Raw genomic sequence first — 19718 nt, 5'->3', positions numbered from 1 at the left:
TGTTTGTGAACAAGGAGCACCCCTACAACACATACTTCGCCTTATGCTGGGTATGTACTCAAGTGGCCATACATTTTTGTTTCCTGGATAAAGAGAAGCTGATTGGGGATACATTTAATTTGGGAGTATTGCGATGTATTTATATTGTTCACAGCCACTTCCATGCATAATTAGTTGCTAGCTGGCTTGACTCATCGTGAAGGGCCAAAGGTTATACACAAATATGAATGTGTTCTGTGGTACCTAGTACTGGAAGTATGTGCTAGTGATGGAAAAACAAGGTTGGTAATATACAGAGCCAGAAACGCATCTGTAAAAATTCTTCAATCATCAGACATACAACATTTTAAAGTAGAGAATGTGGTTCTTACAGATAAACAATCAAAATGGAAATAATGCAGGGTATACAATTATAAACATACCACCTTTTCTAGAGAGGACAGAATTTATCAGGATTCCTATGTTTGTAAGGCACTAGCCTATAACAAACAGTAAGTATATCTGTAACAACGCATATATGAAATAGACTGTCCAAATTTGGAAACAGTTCAAAAAATTTATACTTAACCAATAATAAAGCAAAAAGTTAGAAAAAACTTTTCTGAACTACCAATAATAAAAGACAAATTTTGACCAACCATGTTAGACAAAAGACTGAACTATCCTCCTATTCCCTCTATAAAAACTAAACCAACCCCTTACCATCAAGTTGATTCTGACTCACAGTGACCCTACTGGATAGAGTAGAACCGCCCTATAGAGTTTGCAAAGAGAGACTGGTAGATTTTGAACTGTCAACTTTTTGGTTAGCAGCCGAGCTCTTAACCACTGTGCTACCAGGGCTCCATTCTCTATAGGAAGTGATATTATCAAGTTGAATCTTGTGAAAGTATGAAAATGATGTTTTACCAAATAGAGAGTATATCAATAAAGAGAGAAATGATAAAACAGGAACAAATAGAAATTCTGGGGTAGAAAAATACAATAACTGAAATGAAGAATTTGCCAGAGAGGGTCCAGATTTGAGCTAGAGATTATTTCTGTTAAAGAACAGAAGACAAATAAACCAATAAAAGAAATGGCCTCACTGATCTGGGGACACCATTAAGTGTACCAACATATACATTGTGGAAGCCCCAGAAGGAACGGAGAAAGAGAGAGGAGTGGAAAGAATATTTGAAGAAAAAATGACCAAAAACTCTCCAAACACGGTGAAAAACATGAGTTTACGTATCCAAGGAGCTCAACAACCTCACAACCAGGATAAACCCAAAGAGATACACACACAGTCGAACTGATGAGAGCCAAATCAAAGTCAAAATCTTAAAAACAGCAAGACAGGTGATTCATCACATACAAGGGATCCTCAATAAGATTAACAGTTGACCTCTTTAGAAATAAAGGTCAGAAAGTAACGGGATGACACCTACAAAATGTTAAAGAAAAAACCTGTCAACCAAGAATTTTAAATCCAGCAAAGCTATCTTTCAAAAATGAGAAGGAATTAAGACATTCTCAGATGTTAAGAAACTCTAAGAGAATTTTTTGCTAGCAGACCTGCCCTACAAGAAATACTAAAGGGAGTCCTTCAGGCTGAAATGAAAGGACACTAGAGAATAATCTGAAGCCACATGAGGCAAGAAAGAGCAAAGGCAAAGCTAACTACATAGCTAAATACAAAAGACGATATAAATGTGTTTTTTTGTTTGTAGCTCTTTTCATATCTCTGCATTAAGTAATAATTATAATTCTGTTTATGAATGTACACCATATAAAGATGCAATTTGTATGATAATAACAGCACAAAGGAGGGTGAAGAAATGGAGCGAAGTTTTTATAAACTATTGAAATTAAGTTGGTATTAATTCAAGCTACATTGTTATTGAGATATTAATTGTAATTACTAGGACAATCACTAAGAAAATAACTTGAAATATATACTAAAAGTAGTGACAAGGAAATTAAAATGGTACACTACGAAAAAATCTATTTAATACAAAAGAAGGCAGTAAAGGAGGCCTAGAGGGAAAAAAAAAAAAAGATACAGCACATATGAAAAACAAATAGCAAAATGGCAGACATAAATCCTATCTTACTAGAAATTACAGTAACTGTAAATATACTAAACACTCAAATCAAAAGGCAGAGATTGGCAGAAAGAAATAAAGACACAATGGGTTGAAAGTAATACCTTGCAAATAGCAAAAAAAGAGCTGAAGTGGCCATACTACTATCAGACAAAATAGACTAAGACAAAAATTGTTATTAAAGACAAAGACGGGTATTTAATAATGATAAAAGGGTTGATCCAACAAGAAGATAATATAAACTTATATCCAACAAACAGCACCCCAAAATATATGAAGCAAAATGGGCAAAACTGAAGGGAGAAATAGATAATTCACTGGTAACAGCTGGAGATGTCAATACCCCTTTGTCAATAATGTATAGAACAATTAGACTGAAGGTCAATAAGAAAACAGACTTGAATAACTTTCTAAACCAACTAGAACTAACAGACATCAATAGACACTAGCCCCAGCCACAGCAGAACACACATTCTGCTCAAGTGCATAAGGAACATTCTCCAGGACAGACCATATATTAGGCCATAAAACAAATCTGAATAAATTTAAAAGGATTAAGATAGTAGAAGCACACTCTTCAATCAGAAAAGAATGAAAACAGAAATCAATTTTAAAAAGGAAATTTTGGACATCTGCAGTATGTGGTAATTAAAATATTCACTCCTAAATAACCACTGGGTCAAAGAAGAAATTACAAAGGAAATCTGAAAATGCTCTGAGATGAATGAAAATGAAAACACAACATAACAAAATCTATGGCCTGTACTTAACACAGCGCTTAGGAGAAATTTAGAATTGTAAAAGTCTAAACTAAAAAAAGAAAATATCAAATCATTAACTTACCCTTCCACCTTTAGAAACTAGAAAAATAAGTGTAAACAACCAAACCCAAAGCAAGCAGAAGAAAGGAAATAATAAAAATTGAAGTGGAAATTAATGAAATAATGAATAGAAAAACAATAGAGAACGTTGACAAAAATCAAAAGCAGGATCTTTGTAAAGATCAACAAAGTTGACAAAACTTTAGGTAGACTGCTGAAGAAAAAAAAAGTGAAGATGCAAATTAATAAAATCAGGGGTGAAAGAGAAGATATTACTAACAGCCCTGCTAAAATAAAAACAATTATAAGGGAATGCTATGAATTACTGTATGCCAACAAATTAGATAGCATAAGGAAATGAACAAATCCCTAAAAAGATACAAACTTACAAAACTGACTCAAGAAAAAATAGAAAATAGAAGTAAACATACAATAAGAGGTTGAATTAGTAATCGAAAAACATCGTACAAAGCAAGTTCAAACCAGATTGCTTCATTAGTGAATTCTAGCAAACATTTAAAAGAATTAATGGCAATTCTTCAGTCTTCAAAAAATAGAAGCAAGAACACTTAAACTCCTTCTATGAGGCTTGTATATTACTCTGATACCAAAACTGGACAAAGACATCATAAGGAGACTAGACACCACTATTGCCATGAATATAGATGCAAAAATCCTCCACAAAATACCAGCCCACCAAATCCAGCAAAGTATAAAAGGATTATACTTGGTCATAGACCATGCAGGATTTATTCCGGGAATGCAAGATCGGTTTAACATCCAAAGAATTCAATTAATGTAGCACATTCTATTAATACAATAAATGAAAAGAATCACATGATTATCTCAATATATGTAAAAAAAAAATGGACAATATCTAACATCCTTTCATGATAAAATCAGTAAAAAAAAAAAAAAAAAAAGGCAAAAACTAGGAATATAAGGAAACTTCGTCAACCCAATAAAGGGTATCTAGGAAAAACCCACAGCTAACATCATACTTAATGGGGAAAGACTAAATGTCTTCCCCTAAGATCAGGAACAGGAAAAGAATGGCCACTCTAACACTTCTGTACAACAATATTGTACTGGAGGTTTTGGCCAGAGGTTTAGGCAAGAAAATGAAATAAAAGGCATCAGATTGGAAAGGAAAAAGTAAAACTACCTTTATTAGCAGATGACATGTTGTATATGAAAAACCCTAAGAATTCACACACACACACACACAGAAAAATAAGTTCTGAGGTTGCAGAATTCAAGAGCAACATACAACAATCAGTTGTATATCTATACAGTAAACCAAAACCAAACTTCTTGTCCTCAAGTCGATTCTGACACACAGTGACCCACAGGACAGAGCACAACTGCCCCATAGAGTTTCCAAGGACCGGCTGGTGGATTCGAACTGCTGAACTTTTGGTTAGCAGCCTGAGCTTTATCTTAAACACTGTGTTACCATTTGAAAATGAAATTAAGAGAACAACTTCACTTACAATAGCATCAAAAAGAATAAAATACTTAGGATTAATTTAACAAAAGATGTGTAAAACCTATACTACGAAAACTACAAAACACTGTTGAAAGCAGTCAAAGAAGGCCTAAATAAATGGAAAAACATGCCGTGTTCATAGACTAGAAGACTCAATACATTTATGTGCCACACAACGTCCACTCAGGCAACATCTGACCCCACGTAAGTCCAAGATTCCAAAAGGTTATAATAGAGTTCAGAAATTCCCATCAGAGAATGAGACGCAGCGGGCACAAACTGATGTAGCAAATGCAACAGCTGCCTGCACACAACATGTGCATTTCATGTCTCTTCTATACAAAGCAATTGCACTGCCAGACACATAAAGGTACATTACGTATACAACATATGTCTTGATAGTCATAATAAACACCTGTTACTGGCTTATGTATTTACTGTACTGTACTTTCCATCATTATTTTAATGTGAACCTTCCCTACTTACAAATAAAAAGTTTACTGTGTAACGGTGTATGCTTCCACTTATAGGTAGCAGCATCCGATCTCATGTTATCACACATCTCTTCAGTGTTGTAGCATTATCTCTGTTTACTTTTCTTTTGAAAATATTACCGTGAAGTGCATCATGGCTCCCAAATGCAGCAAAACTAGTGCAACTGATAGCAGCAGCAAGAGGCAAAGGAGAAGTATTGATTCAGAAGTGAAATAAAAGGGATCCGATATAGCTTTGCTAAGTATATAACATTGTGTTCGCACAATGTCCAAAGCACATAACGTCCTATTTCACAGAACATATCCTGGAAGTTAAATGACACATGACTATATTTTAAGATAGTAACTCCCCAAACTGGACACATTCAAGACACTCTTGATCGAAATCCTGCCCATTTTACATAAATTGACAAGTTGATCCTAAAATTCACATGGAAATTCAAAGGACCTGGAGAAAACAATCTTGAAAAAGAATTAACACTGGAGAGCCACCATTTCTTATCTCAAAACTTACTACGAAGCTATGGGAATCAAAATCATTTGGTACTAGCAGAACGGCAGACACATAGATGAATGGAATTGAATTGACAAATAAACCTATTCATTTATGGTAAATTGGTTTGTGACAACGGTGCCAAGATAATTCAATTGGGAAAGAATAGTCTTTCAAGAAGTGGTGCTTGGACAACTGGATAGTTGCATGCAAAAGAATGAGACTGAGCCCCTATTTCATTCTATATATAAAAATTGACTCAAAATGAAACATAAACCTCAATGTAAAAGCTAAAACTATAGGACTCTGAGAAGAAAACAGAGCCATAAATCTTCATGACCTTGAGTTAAGCAATGGTTTCTTAGATAAGTCAACAAAAGCATAAATAACAAAAGAAAAAAAAAGAAGATAAACTGGATTTCAACAAAAGTAACTTCTCTGTTTCAAAGTACACCATCAGAAAAGTGAAAAGATAACCCACACCATGGGAAAAATATGTGCAAATCAAATATAAAAGTTATTTGCACGTAGGGCCACACGTGCCCATACCCATTCAGCTGGACCCTTAAAAAAAAAGTATATAAGAAAGACCTTTGTTCTGCTATCTAAATACAGAAAGGATTCTTACATGTCAATAATAAAAAGGCAAATGGTCCAATTTTGAAAATAGGCTAAGGATATGAATAAATACTTCTCCAAAGAAGATACCAAAATGGCCAATAAACACATGAAAAAATGCCCAACATCATTAGCCATCATTAACTATAGGCGACACCACTACATCCTCAATCACCAAACAAAAAACCAACCTCACTGCTGTTGAGGCCATTCCAGCTCACAGCAGCCCTAAAGAACAGAGCAGAACTGCCCCATAGGGTTTCCAAGGAGTACCTGGTGGATTTGAACAGCCGACCTTTTGGTTAGCAGCCATACCTCTTAACCACTATACCACCAAGGTTTCCACATACTCACCAGGATGGCTATAATCAAATAGACAGTAACAATTGTTTGTAGGATACGAAGAAATTGGAACTATCATATACCGCTACAGGTTAGTGATAGGTACTAAGGTTATATAAAATACCAAAAGCATTTTTGACTGAGAGAAGAACAATGTTCATTTATATGGTAAAAATTAAATATTGCATTTTATCAACACCAGTTATTCAAAAGAACCCTGTTATGCACTGAACTGTGTCCTCTCGAAGTATGTACTAAAGTCCTAGTCCCTGTACCCCTGGATGTGATCCTGTTTAGGAACAGATTTTCTTTTTTTATGCTAATGAGGTCATATCAGAGTAGGGTGTGTCATAAACCTAATTATCTTAGAGTTACGAAAACAGCAGAAGACACACACACACACACACACACACACGGGGAAGCCAGGTGCCACGTGAGGACTCACCTACAAGCAAAGGGACACCATGAAATGCTGACAGGCACCAGAAACTAGGAGAGGCTCACAGAAAGAACTGACAAGCTGGGATCCCAATTTAGACATTTAGCCTCCAGAGCCGTGAGAAAATAAATTTCTGTTCTTTAAGGCCACTTACATGTGGTATTTCTGTTATGGCAGCACTAGGTAACTAAGATAAATCCCTCTTTTTATAGAGTAAGATTTATATGCTATCGTTTTATAAAATTAAAATAATACAGAAGTATGTAAGGAATAAAATGCAAAATATAAACTACTATTCGTGCTCGTGGTGGGTCGCCACTGCAAACAACTTATATTCTTCTTAACTCCTTTCAATGTGTCTGCTTGCAGACAGACTGGCATGGGTACAGATCTGGGTACCTATGGGACACAGATGCATGGATACACACAGGTGTCCAGGTATGCCAGATTACTTTCCGGTAGAGCCACGCGCGCCCGTATTCACTCAGCTGGACCCTTTAATAAAAGTATATATAGATAAGATTTTTGTTCTGTTACTTAACAAATGCTGGTGAGGATGCAGAGAAATTGGAACCCTCACAGTGCACTGGTGGCAATGTAATATCTGCAGGTGCTTCGGACAACAGTTTGGCAGTTCCTCGAATGGTTAAACACAGAGTTACCAAATGACCTAGCAAGTTCAGTCCTAGGTATATACCCAAGGGGACTGAAAACATGTCCACACAAAAACTTGTACATGAATAATCATAGCAGTGGTATTCATAACAACCCAAAATGTCCATTAACCGATGAATGGATAAAGTATGGTATATCCACAATGAAAATGTTATTCTGCAATAAAAAGGAATGAAGTACTGATACATGCTACAATATGGATGAAACTTGAAAACATTATACAATAAAACTTGCAAAAGCTGGAGCCTGGTTAAGACAGGTATCTATCAGAGAAAGAAAACTAAAGTATTTTTCACTAAAATGAGCGAAAGAAAAATGGTAGGACTGTACCTGTCAAAGACAGAAAACTTGCTAGACCCAGGAAAACATGGCAGTTCCACCAAGTTCTGGCTTGCACAGGTTTCACCGTATAAGTGAGAGAAGGCAGTCACAGCAGACTACATATTGTGTGATTCCAAATACACAAAATGTCCACAACAGGCAAATCTACAGCATCAGAAAGTAGGTTCCCCAGGGCTGAAGGGGTTGACGGGAAATGGGGAGTGACTACTAATAGGTGCAGGGTTTCTTCCTGGGTGATAAAAATATTTTAAAATTTAATTGTGATAATGGCTACCAAACATTGTGAATACACTAAAAAACCCCTCAACTGTATGCTTTAAATGGGTCACTTGTATGGTATGTGAGTTACATGTCGATAAAACTGTTCAATTTAAAAAAAGCAAAAAACAAAGCACGCTGCCTTCTTTGTATGTTTGCCCTAGTGCAGAAGTGCTAACAAACGAGAGGTACCTGCTTTCCCCAGCGTAGAACTACTAACACAACAAGCGGGTACCGAAGGATTTTCCTGTGATTCTACAAACTTCTTAAGAAGATGAATATAAACAAGCCACAACTTTAAACACTCACATCGTATGTTGGAACAAAAGAGGGAGGTCAATGTTTACTCTAACAATTTACCACCAACCACCACAGATATGCCAAAATGCATCTCATCTGACACAAATAAAGGAAAGACTGGAGATGTCTGCCTTAACATTTTTCTGTCATGGTCTGTTTCTCAGTTTTAATTTCACAATTTAACAATTTAATTTCACAATTTCTTGCTAGGAGTATGTGAATAATATGAATATATGTGGGGGAAAAACTTGTTTCATAAAACTTAAGTTATGACACTATATTCTGAAGTTGATTTTACCATGCACAGGTGATTCTTCATCAGCAAACAGGTACGGTTCTATTACTTTCAAGGAACTTCTACCTTCAAGTCGGGCGAGAAGCTTACAAAAGAAAAAAAAAGAGAGAAAGGAAATTTATTACCTAAACACACCAAATCCCAGAAATCAATTTTTATACTTTTCCCAAAATCTATATAAAAAAACACTGCATGATTTTGACATCTTGGAGGAAATTATGAAACAGGAAATACAATTTAGAAAAAGTATTGTATTCATTTATTCAGAAAACATTTCACTTTTTGTTTATGTACCAAAAAAAAAAAAAATTTTTTTTTTTTTTACCAAATATAAATAAAGAGATATACCCAGTAAAAAATGGTATAAAATGAGTCCTGCCCTAATAGTGTACTTAGGGCTACAGGACCAAGCTGCAAACTGCAAAATATTTATCTTCATTACACTTTAAACTTATCTTTCACACTGTACTTAACATACCTGTAATACAGTTATCTGTCTCCCACATTATGTTGTCAGTTCCTTACCTAGTGGGGGCAGGAACAAAGGACAAAGGCCAGGGAAAACTTGAGAGCTACCACTTGAGACGAATCTCAAAAGTACGAATTCGTCAGGTGAGCAGAGCACAGGCAGATGGGATAGCATCAGCTAAGGCACAAAGTTAAAGTTCTACATGGCACTGTGCAGGCGCAGTATAAGCAGACTGGGACTGCCGGACCTGGTAGCATGAACAAGGTAGGGGATCCCAAGGTCCTAAAAGAGCAGAAATCCGATCTTGGGAGGTCTTAAGACCATGTTTAGGAGCTTGAGTTTAGCTTGTAGACAAAAAGAGACACCAAGTGGTTTTATGCTAATGGTGAGGGACAGTTTAGCACAGTTGCTATGAGGAGACACTTACAACTGCAGAACCAGGCTTCCCAAGTCACTTCTCTGGGCTTCCCTCCCAAGGGAGTACCTCCTTCACAAGGCTGCGGAGGATTAAATGTATTAAAGAGTGCTTGGCACAGAGGAAGCACTATGTAAGTATTAGCTATTATTATCTGCATTCAAACAGCTCACCATGGTAGGGAGCAGGGGATAGATCCACAAAGAGTCAGACTAGGTGCAGAGAGAAGGTTGAAATCTGTCACACTAATATGGAGCGCATAGCTGCTGAAGATCATTCAAAAACGGCTGCAGCAGTATACCGACAGGGAACTGCCGGAAATTCAGGCCGGCTTCAGAAGAGGATGTGGAACCAGGGATATCATTGCTGATGTCAGATGGATCCTGGCTGAAAGCAGAGAATACCAGAAGGATGCTTACCTGTGCTATATTGACTATGCAAAGGCATTTGAATGTGTCAATCGTAACAAGTTATGGATAACACTGCAAAGAATGGGAATTCCAGTACACTTAATTGTGCTCATGAGGAACCTTTACGTAGATCAAGAGGCAGTTGTTTGATCAGAACAAGGGGATATGACTGGTTTAAAGTCAGGAAAGGTGTGCGTCAGGGTTGTATTCTTTCACCATACCTATTCAATCTGTATGCTGAGCACATAATCCGAGAAGCTGGACTATATGAAGAAGAATGGGGCATCAGGATTGGAGGAAGACTCATTAACAACCTGCGTTATGCAGATGACACAACCTTGCTTGCTGAAAGTGAAGAGGACTTGAAGCACTTACTAATGAAGATCAAAGACCACAGCCTTCAGTATGGATTGCACTTCAACATAACCAAAAAAAAAACCAAACCCAGTGCCGTCGAGTCGATTCCGACTCATAGCAACCCTATACATAAAGACACTCAACATAAAGAAAACAAAAATCCTCACAACTGGACCAATGAGCAACATACATGAGAAACGGAGAAAAGGTTGAAGTTGTCAAGGATTTCATTTTACTTGGATCCACAATCAACACCCATGGAAGCAGCAGTCAAGAAATCAAAAGATGCACTGCATTGGGTAAATCTGCTGCAAAGGACCTCTTTAAAGTGTTGAAGAGGAAAGATGTCACCTTGAAGACTAAGGTGCGCCTGACCCAAGCCATGGTGTTTTCAATCGCATCATATGCATGTGAAAGCTGGACAATGAATAAGGAAGGCAGAAGAAGAATTGACGCCTTTGAATTGTGGTGTTGGCAAAGAATACTGAATATATCATGGACTGCCAAAAGAATGAACAAAACTGTCTTAGAAGAAGTACAGCCAGAATGCTCCTTAGAGGCAAGGATAGCGAGACTGCGTCTTACATACTTTGGACATGTTGTCAGGAGGGATCAGTCCCTGGAGAAGGACATCATGCTTGGCAGAGTACAGGGTCAGCAGAAAAGAGGAAGACCCTCAATGAGGTGGACTGACAGTGGCTGCAACAATGAGCTCAAGCATAACAACGACTGTAAGGATGGCTCAGGACCGGGCAGTGTCTCGTTCTGTTGTGCATAGGGTCGCTATGAGTCAGAACCAACTTGATGGCACCTAACAACAACAACAATCTGGAGGGGGAGTGCCTAAACCCAGGCAGAGGTACGTAGGATGAAAGAAAGCAGAATTTGGTATCACGGGAAATGTAAACAAAGCTCAATCTCAAGTGTTTAAGAAATCAGCCTTGATTTGATAACCCTTGTATATAACAAAAGAAAACAAAAACAAAGCAAATCACAAATGGGAAGAAAAGCAGTCACCCATTATTGGCCTTTTTTTTAACTGAGGCAAAAATTTTGAAGCATGCCTGAAGTAATGCAAAGGTTCTACACATCAATTTAGCAAGCATTTATTGACTTTCCATTATGGGCAAAGCACTGTGCAAGGTAATGGAGACTAAATACAATTGGCCTAACCTCAAAGAACTTGCAGTCTAAGTCCTCTAGGGGACATTATATTACAAAACAAGTAAACATTGGCAAATACCATGGCAAAGATACAGATGGAGTGCTTTGAGAGAGCAGAGATTCCAAAGGGGTACATCTGGTCAAAATTGTTCTCCTAAAAATACTAGAACATGATCTGTCAAAACACTGCGTTGACATGTGCATGGATGATGCAAAAGCTATGGTAGGTAAAAACTCTGGCACTTGACACAATCAAGGCGGTGGCTTAAAATGTACTAGTACACACTGTGTTCCTCACCACCATGCACTTTCAGTTAAATAATGAAAATCACCAGTTCCACATCAGAATCTCTTTGATGAAGCAGTACACATTTCTAGTTTTATTAAACTGTAACCCTTGAGTACACATCTTCTTAATAGTCTATGTGATGACACAGCATACTAACTTTGCCCACAGAGAGATCTGGCCTTTGCCCTCAGCTCATGGAAGGTGATCTATAAACCCTTGGAATGTCCTGCCTGATAAAAGTAGGTGTTTACCTGAAAGCCTTGGGCCACACCCAACAGTCTAACAATGTGATTTATGGTGGGGGCTTTGGGTCATGTGGGACCCTGGAGGGGCTAGAAACTGAGGTCAACCTTGTGGTGGCGCAGTGGTTAAGAACTAGGTTGGCAGTTCAAATCCACCAGCCATGGGGTCTAGGGACCACGGTTTCAGGGGACATCTAGGTCAACTGGCATAACAAAGTTTATTAAGGAATGTTCTGCAACCCGCCTTGCTCAGTGGCGTCTGGGGTCTTAAAAGCTTGCCAGCAGCCATGTAAAATACATTAATTGGTCCCAATCCACTTGGAGCAAAGGAGAATGAAGAACACCAAAGACACAAGGAAAATATTAGCCCAAGAGACAAAAGTGAGACAGATAAGGTTAACTGTGCTGGCAGAACTAAAGAGCTATTAAAAGATTATCATCTAGAAGTTGGCTAAACAGGAACCACATCCTGTCAACATGAGATAAGGCTGAAAGAGCCCATGAATTACTATCTCCTTCTTAGTGTTTTTCTAGTCCCTTCTCCCTTTACAGGCTCCTACGTGCACAGAAGAAAAGTGTGACTGCTGTTTAACCTTCCTTAGCCCTCCGAAGATGGCGATCTAGTGCCAGACATCAGTGCACTTGCACTATATCCTATAATAAGTGATGCCAAGGGCTACCTAGAGGACTCCATCTTGAATATCAGCAGGTTCCATCTTGGATTCCAGATGCCCATGCAACCTAATTAACACGCACCTCCATTCTGAGAAGTACCTGTCCCTTGAAAGAGGCCCACTAAATATTTATTACTGTATCATCTCCACCAAACCCACAAAAAAGCCCTAGCCTTGCTCCCCTTTTTGAGTCAGCCTTTTGGAGAGGCTTAGTTACCCATTGACTCCTTTTGCCTGACTCAAGCAAAATAAAGCTTGCTGAAGATAAAGTGTGTCTTTCGCATGTATTCTTATTCAGGTAAAGACAAGTACCCTTTGTGCCAGACTGGTGATTGGTAACAAAAGGGCCACATAAACCAGAGACTCCATCAGCCTGAGACCAGAAGAACTAGATGGTACCCAGCTTCCACCAATGACTGCCCTGACAGGGAACACAACAGAGTCCCTGACAGAGCTGTAGAAAAGTGTGGAACAGGACTCAAATTCACATAAAAAGACCAGGCTTTACTGACTGATACGGGAGGAACCCGTGAAACCATGGCCCCTGGATGCTATGATAACTCAGAACTAAAATCATTCCCACAGACCACTCTTCAAAGATTAAAAAAAAAAAAAAAAAAAAGATTAGACTTGACTATAAAACATAAAATAATACTCATGAGGAGTGTGCTTCTTAGTTCAAGCAAATACATGAGAAAAAATAGGAGGCTCCTGTCCGGAAGCAGGATGAGAAAGCAGGAAGGGGCAGAAGCTGGTTAGATGGACACCGAAAACCTGGGGTGGAGGGGGCGAGTGTGCTGTCACATTTCAGCGACTGCAACTAGGGCCACATGACAATATGTGTATAAAATTTTGTATGAGAGATTAACTTGAGCTGTAAACTATCACCTAAAGCACCAAAAAAAAAAAAAAAAAAAAACCCCAAAAAACAAATCTACCAGCTGCTTCTTAAAAGCCCTATGGGGGCAGCTCTACTCTGTCCTGTAGGGTCATTATAAGTTGGAATCTACTCAATAGCAACCGGTAGGTTGGGTAAAAAAAACTAGCATAGCATGTTTACGAAGATACTTGGGGGAGGAGGATGCAGTTGGCAAAAAACATAAACACGTTATTTGTGTATTTAAAAATCATGGTGTCACATCACACCTCCCACTCTAATTTCACAAAAGGGAAGAGAATCAACATCAACATCAGCCCAAGGCTGATTCCTACGAGGTGAAGGTCAAACATGCCTCTACCCTCCAACCTTTTTACCAATTCTGATGCCAGCAGTCCCTCCCATGGCACTCCCTACTTCTCTACTGGGTTCTGTAGTTTGTAATGACGGCCGCATGCAACTCACAGACTACACTCACAGTTATGGGATTTATTAGGGAAGTTAACAGGTTACAATTCAGGATCAGAAACAACTCTGGATACAGTTCTTTGATCAGGACAGCTTCTACTGGGCTGTGCCTGCAGGCAGGCCTCTCTATCAGCCCCGAGGCCCTCTGGCCCTCAGCCCCTTGGGCCTGGCATCTGCCCTAATCAGGCAAGTCTTACGAAGCTCTTTAGCTCTGCCAGTAAGTGCCAGAGGCGCCCCACTCCACCAACAAGCCTCCTGCCCAAAGGTGCTCAACTCTCTGGCCCTGTGGGTCAGTATACCCATTGTAGCTGCCTTGCTCCGTGGGCTAAGAAGCCCACCATGCTGTCTTACTCCAGTCCTGGTTCTGTTGCCGCCAGTTCTCTCCTGCTGCTACTTGCCATTTTGTGCCATCACCAGTGTTATAGCTCTGACTGATGGGTCTAGGAGGGTCTCAGCACAGTGACCCAAATCCAAAAGATGTGCTTCGCTCTTGGCTCTTCTTCTTGATGATAGTGAGGTCCCCTTCTTTGCTTCTGGAACTGGCTCTCTTCAAGCCTAGTGGAGTGGCAAAACTGACCAATTCCTTCATTAGGGTTCCATATACCTTATTAGCATGGTCCCACCAATGCAAGGGTTCCATGTACCTTATCTGCACTATTAGCAGACTGTCCAACCCCCTTGGAGGGCCCACAAGTACCTTATTTGCATTATCCCACCCAATCATTTTGTGAGAGTCACAAAGACCATGGTTAAAAGGGCCATATTAAAAAAATTCACTAAACTGCAGTGTAAAAATATGGTAGAAGAGATGAGAATCTAGCTAACTTTGATTAACCCAGACATTACTGATTTGCAAATATGTAAAACAATGTCACTCATTTTTTTTAGTTGGGGACAATATAGTTACTTCTTGCAAAAATACTATCATTTATGGTAAGATTCAATGAATTTATTATTATTATTGTACATGAATGCAAATATTTTAAAATTTTAAATTTGTTTCATTGATAGATATAACCCAGATAATCAAAAGCTCTTTGAAATCTTCAGTAATTTTTAAATATATAATGCAGTCCTAAGACAAAAAGTATGAGAACCACTGAACTAGAAGATTGAGAGTTCAGACCGAAGTAGACAGAGAACTTTTCACAAATAAGATGAAACACATGGATGACTATAAGACGTTTTAAAACATCTTTGCAAATGAATAACCTCTTCATCAGAATGGCAAACTTGGGAAGTTATTTACTTTGTTTATTGTTACTGTCATCACTCAAGACATTTTAGAATCCTCCCTTATCAAAGTTCCTTATAAAACAGTATTTAACAAAGTATTGCAATTTTCTTGACATAACTTTTTTGACCAAGCATGCTACTACCTATTCCTTTCAGTTACCCACCCTACTCAGCCAGTTAGGATCTGACTTTCCACTATTATTAAAAAATCAAATTGATTTTTAAAGGATGAAAACTTTTCACCGTTCAGAATATTCAAAAGTGTTCCAAAAGCAGAGTGTATTGAGTACCAAAAAAACAAAAACCAAACCCGCTGCTGCAGAGTCAATTCTGACTCATAGCAACCCTACAGAACAGAGTAGAACTGCCCCATAGGGTTTCCAAGGAGCAGCTGGTGGACTCGAACTGCCCAATTTGAACTTTCGGTTAGCAGCCATGCTTTTAACCATGGCGCTACCAGGGCTCCTGTATTGAGTTGAGAGGGGGCAAAAGTACTTCTACATTGTATCTGGAAACAGAATTATACTTAGAGTTATACTTACAAATAATGAATATTAACAACGTATAGAAATCATTTGATGGGATAATGGATCTTCCAAATGTGTGCAGAAAACACCCTAAAAATATGATGCAGACTTGACTGACTATAACAGAAAATTACAAATAATGATATTGTCTAGATTTGAAGAATGAGCCAAAAGAAGAGTCAAAGAAGAAAGTACAGTCAACCTGAAGTTTCAGAAGGGCAAAGAAGATTTTGTTAAGTATTTGGGTTAAAACTAAAAAAAAAAAAAAAAACAACCATTGCTGATGAGTTGATTCCAACCCATAGCGACCCTATTGGACAGTGGAACTGCCCTATAAGGGTTTCCAAGGAGCGGCTGGTGGATTTGAACTGCTGATATTTTGGCTAGCAGCTGAACACTTAACCACTGCACCACCAGGGCTCCTTGGGGTAAAAGGAACCCAAATTAAGTTCTGCTTGACACTGACAGTTAACTCCTTTTAGGGAAGATTAACACATCAGGCAATCGGGTTTGGTGACAGCAGCCACTAAAATAATCTAACTATTTCTCTTGATTCTCTAAGCAACTCCCTGATTATAATTTAGTTCCTGAGGCACACTTTTCTAACTGGGAAAGAACACACAGTGGACACAAGGATTTTAGTCTTTTTGGCAGCTTCAACAATCATTGTAAATTAACAGATTTGGCATATGGTTTGTAAATCAGTATCTGCTAGATTTTGCATTCATAACAGCTAAAAAAAGAAAACCCCAGTGCCGTCAAGTCGATTCTGACTCACAGCGACCTACAGTAACAGTAATAATAGCATCTATTTATTGAGAGTTTACTGTGGTATCAGCAGTACACACTTTATAAACATATAATCTCTTTAAAATTAACACTGTCATTATTCTATTTTTCAGATGGCAAAACTAGTAAATGTCAGAAACAAGATTTTCTTGACTCTTACAGCCTAGAATTTTTCTACTATGCTGCACAACCTCAGAGCCAGTACTCTCAAGTCTGATAAAATCTGGGTACAGAGGCTAAATTGAGTTTTTGGACCTATTAATCTGAGAATCAAGCTAATCTGAGGTCCTGCCTGGGCAATTATCTGGCCTCTTTCAAACATCTCTGTTAGTATGCCCTCTAATCCCAAGGAAGACTCCCCAATATTTTCTGCATCATCACCATTACTGGAGGACGCATACAGTCTGCAAAAGGGGTAAAACTCAATCAAGTATGTTCCAGGGACGGAGCTAGGTGCTGGGGGTATTCAGATGCAACAGAGTCCCTGTCCTCAAAGAATTTAATGGGAAGAGTCAGAAGATTAAAAAAAAGTATACTGAAGTACACATGGGGCACTGTGAGGGCATAAAAGGGATCTTCAATTCTAATCTGTGCTTCTGAGAGGTACCTTTAATTTTTAAGGAGATTTAGCACGTAGTTTTTTTTCAGTTATACACAGAATGTGCACTATTTAAAATTTTAGTAACGCATAATTAAAAAAAAATTATACATTACTAAAATGTTCAAACATCGTGCGGTCTTTTCTCTAATAAAAACCCACTGCCACCACCACAAAAAAAATCCTCTATGCCAGATATTGAAGAGACTATGAAGCATATTTTAGACTCATTACACATTGATTGGGAGCCCAAGTGGCACAGTGATTTAGAGCTTGGCCGATAACCAAAAGGTTGACAGTTTAAATCCACCACCTGCTCCCTGGAAACCCTATGGGGCAGTTCTACTTAGTCCTATAGGGTCACTATGATTCAGAATTCCCTCGACTTGCAACAGGTTTGGTTTGGGTTTTGTACATATTGAATGGAGCCCTGGGGGCGCAGTGGTTAAGAGTTCAGCTGCTAAACAAAAGGTCAGTAGTTGAAATCCACCATCCGTTCCTTGGAAACCCTATGGGGCAATCCTATTCTGTCCTACACGGTCGCTGAGTTGGAATTGACTAGATGGCAATGGATTTTGGGTTTATACATTAACTAAAATATGAAGAGTTACAGCAGAACTTCTAATACACTTTGATCTATGTCATGGATTGAATTATGTCCCCCCAAAAATGTATTAACTTGGTTAGGCCATGATTCCCAGTATTCTGTGGTTGTCCTCCATTTTGTGATTGAAAGAGAAGCAGAGAGTTAGGGACCTCATACCACTAAGAAAGCAGTGCCAGGAGCACAGTGTGTCCTTTGGACCTGAAGTTCCTGCGCTGAGATGCTCCGAGACCAAGGCAAGACTGATGACAAGGACCTTCCTCCAGAGCCAACAGAGAGAGAAAGCCTTCCCCTGGAGCTGGTGCCCTGAATTCGGACTTCTGGCCTACTGGACTGTGAGCGAATAAACTTCTCTTTGTTAAAGCCACCCATTTGTGGTATTTCTGTTATAGCAGCACTACATGACTAAGACAATCTATAATTTGTCCTATGTTGGATGTATCTGATGGGTAAAAAGGTGTATGTTAGGGTATAATTACAGAACAGCAATAATAAAAAGAATTAGCACTATTTAGCACATCTTCTTATGAGCTAGGAATTGTTCTAAACTTTAAAAATTGTAGCTTATTTATTCCTCAAACTTTTGAGGTAGATACTATCGTTGTTGTTAGTTGCCACAGAGTTGATTCAGGCTCATGGCAGCCCCATGTATATAGAGTAGAACTGCTCCACAAGGTGTTCAAGGCTGTGACTTTTCGGAAGCATGTATCTCCAGACTTGTCATCTGAGGTGCCTCTCGATGGGTTCGAACTGCCAACCTTTCAGCTAGTAGTTGAGCACTTAATTAACTATTTCTGCCACCCAGGGACTATTATCATTCCCATATTATGGTTGAAGAAACTGAGGCATAGTCTTAATCCCTGCTACTCTGTATTACCACCACGGGTCTGTCAGTTGCCGTACCGTGACGGCTTGCGTCTTGCTGTGATACTGGAAGTTTTGCCACTGGTATTTCAAATACCAGCAGGGTCACCCTTGGCGGACAGGTTCCAACGGAGCTTCCAGACCAAGACAGAATAGGAAGAAGGACATGGCAGTTCACTTCTGAAAAAACTGGCCAGTGAAAATCTTATGAAGAGCAGAGGAACGTTGTCCCATACGGTGCCGGAAGGTGAGCCCCTCAGGCTGGAAGGTACTCAAAATACAGCTGGGCAAGAGCTGCCTCCTCAAAGGAGAGTTGACCTTAATGATGTGGAAGGAATCAAGCTTCTGGGATCTTCATTTCCTGATGTGGCACGACTCAAAATAGAACAAACAGCTTCAAACACCACTAATAATCAGAATGTGGAATGTTAAGAGGTATGCATCTAGGAAAATTGGAAGTCATCAAAAATGAAATGTAATGCAAAAATATTGATATCCTAGGCATTAGTGAACTGAAATGGACTGGTATTGGCCATTTTGAATCAGATAATTTTATGGTCTACTATTCTAGGATAGACAAAGAGGAACGGAGTCAAGTTCATCCTCAAAAAGAACAGCTCAAGATCTATCCTGAAGTACAAAACTTTCAGTGATAGGATAATATCCATACGCGTACAAGACCAGTTAATACAACTATTGTTCAAATTCACACACCAACCACTAATACTAAAGATGAGGAAATTGAAGATTTTTTACCAACTCCTGCACCCTGAAATTGGTCAAACATGCAATCAAGATGCATTGATAATTACTGGCAATTTGCATGTGAAAGTTGGAAACAAAGAAGGACTGGTGGTTGGAAAATATGGCCTTGGTGATACAAACAATGCTGGAGGTCACATGATAGAATTTTGTAAGACCAATGACCTCTTCACTGCAAATACCTTTTTCCAAAAACATAAACGGTGACTATGCACGTGGACCTCATCAGATGGGAAACACAGGAATCAAATCAACTACATCTGTCAAAAAAGATGGAAAAGCTCAATACCATCAGTCAGAACAAGGCCAGAGGCCAACTG

The 19718-nt window shown here is 38.8% G+C and overlaps 1 protein-coding gene across 2 annotated transcripts in view; it reads right to left on the bottom strand.

Moving 5' to 3' along the window:
• XRCC2 (X-ray repair cross complementing 2) overlaps positions 1-19718 on the bottom strand; it is a 59303-nt gene that overhangs the window by 13086 nt on the left and 26499 nt on the right. For both annotated transcript variants that reach the window (XM_049863361.1, XM_049863360.1), the window contains exon 2: positions 8657-8738. In XM_049863361.1, coding sequence (XP_049719318.1) covers positions 8657-8738 — 82 coding nt within the window. The remainder of the gene's footprint in view (positions 1-8656; positions 8739-19718) is intronic.

The sequence above is a fragment of the Elephas maximus genome, chromosome 20 (genome assembly GCF_024166365.1).
Source record: "Elephas maximus indicus isolate mEleMax1 chromosome 20, mEleMax1 primary haplotype, whole genome shotgun sequence".
Lineage (NCBI taxonomy): Eukaryota > Metazoa > Chordata > Mammalia > Proboscidea > Elephantidae > Elephas > Elephas maximus.
The sequence above is the reverse complement of the archived record's forward strand: the minus strand, read 5'-3'. Positions and strand labels throughout refer to the sequence as shown.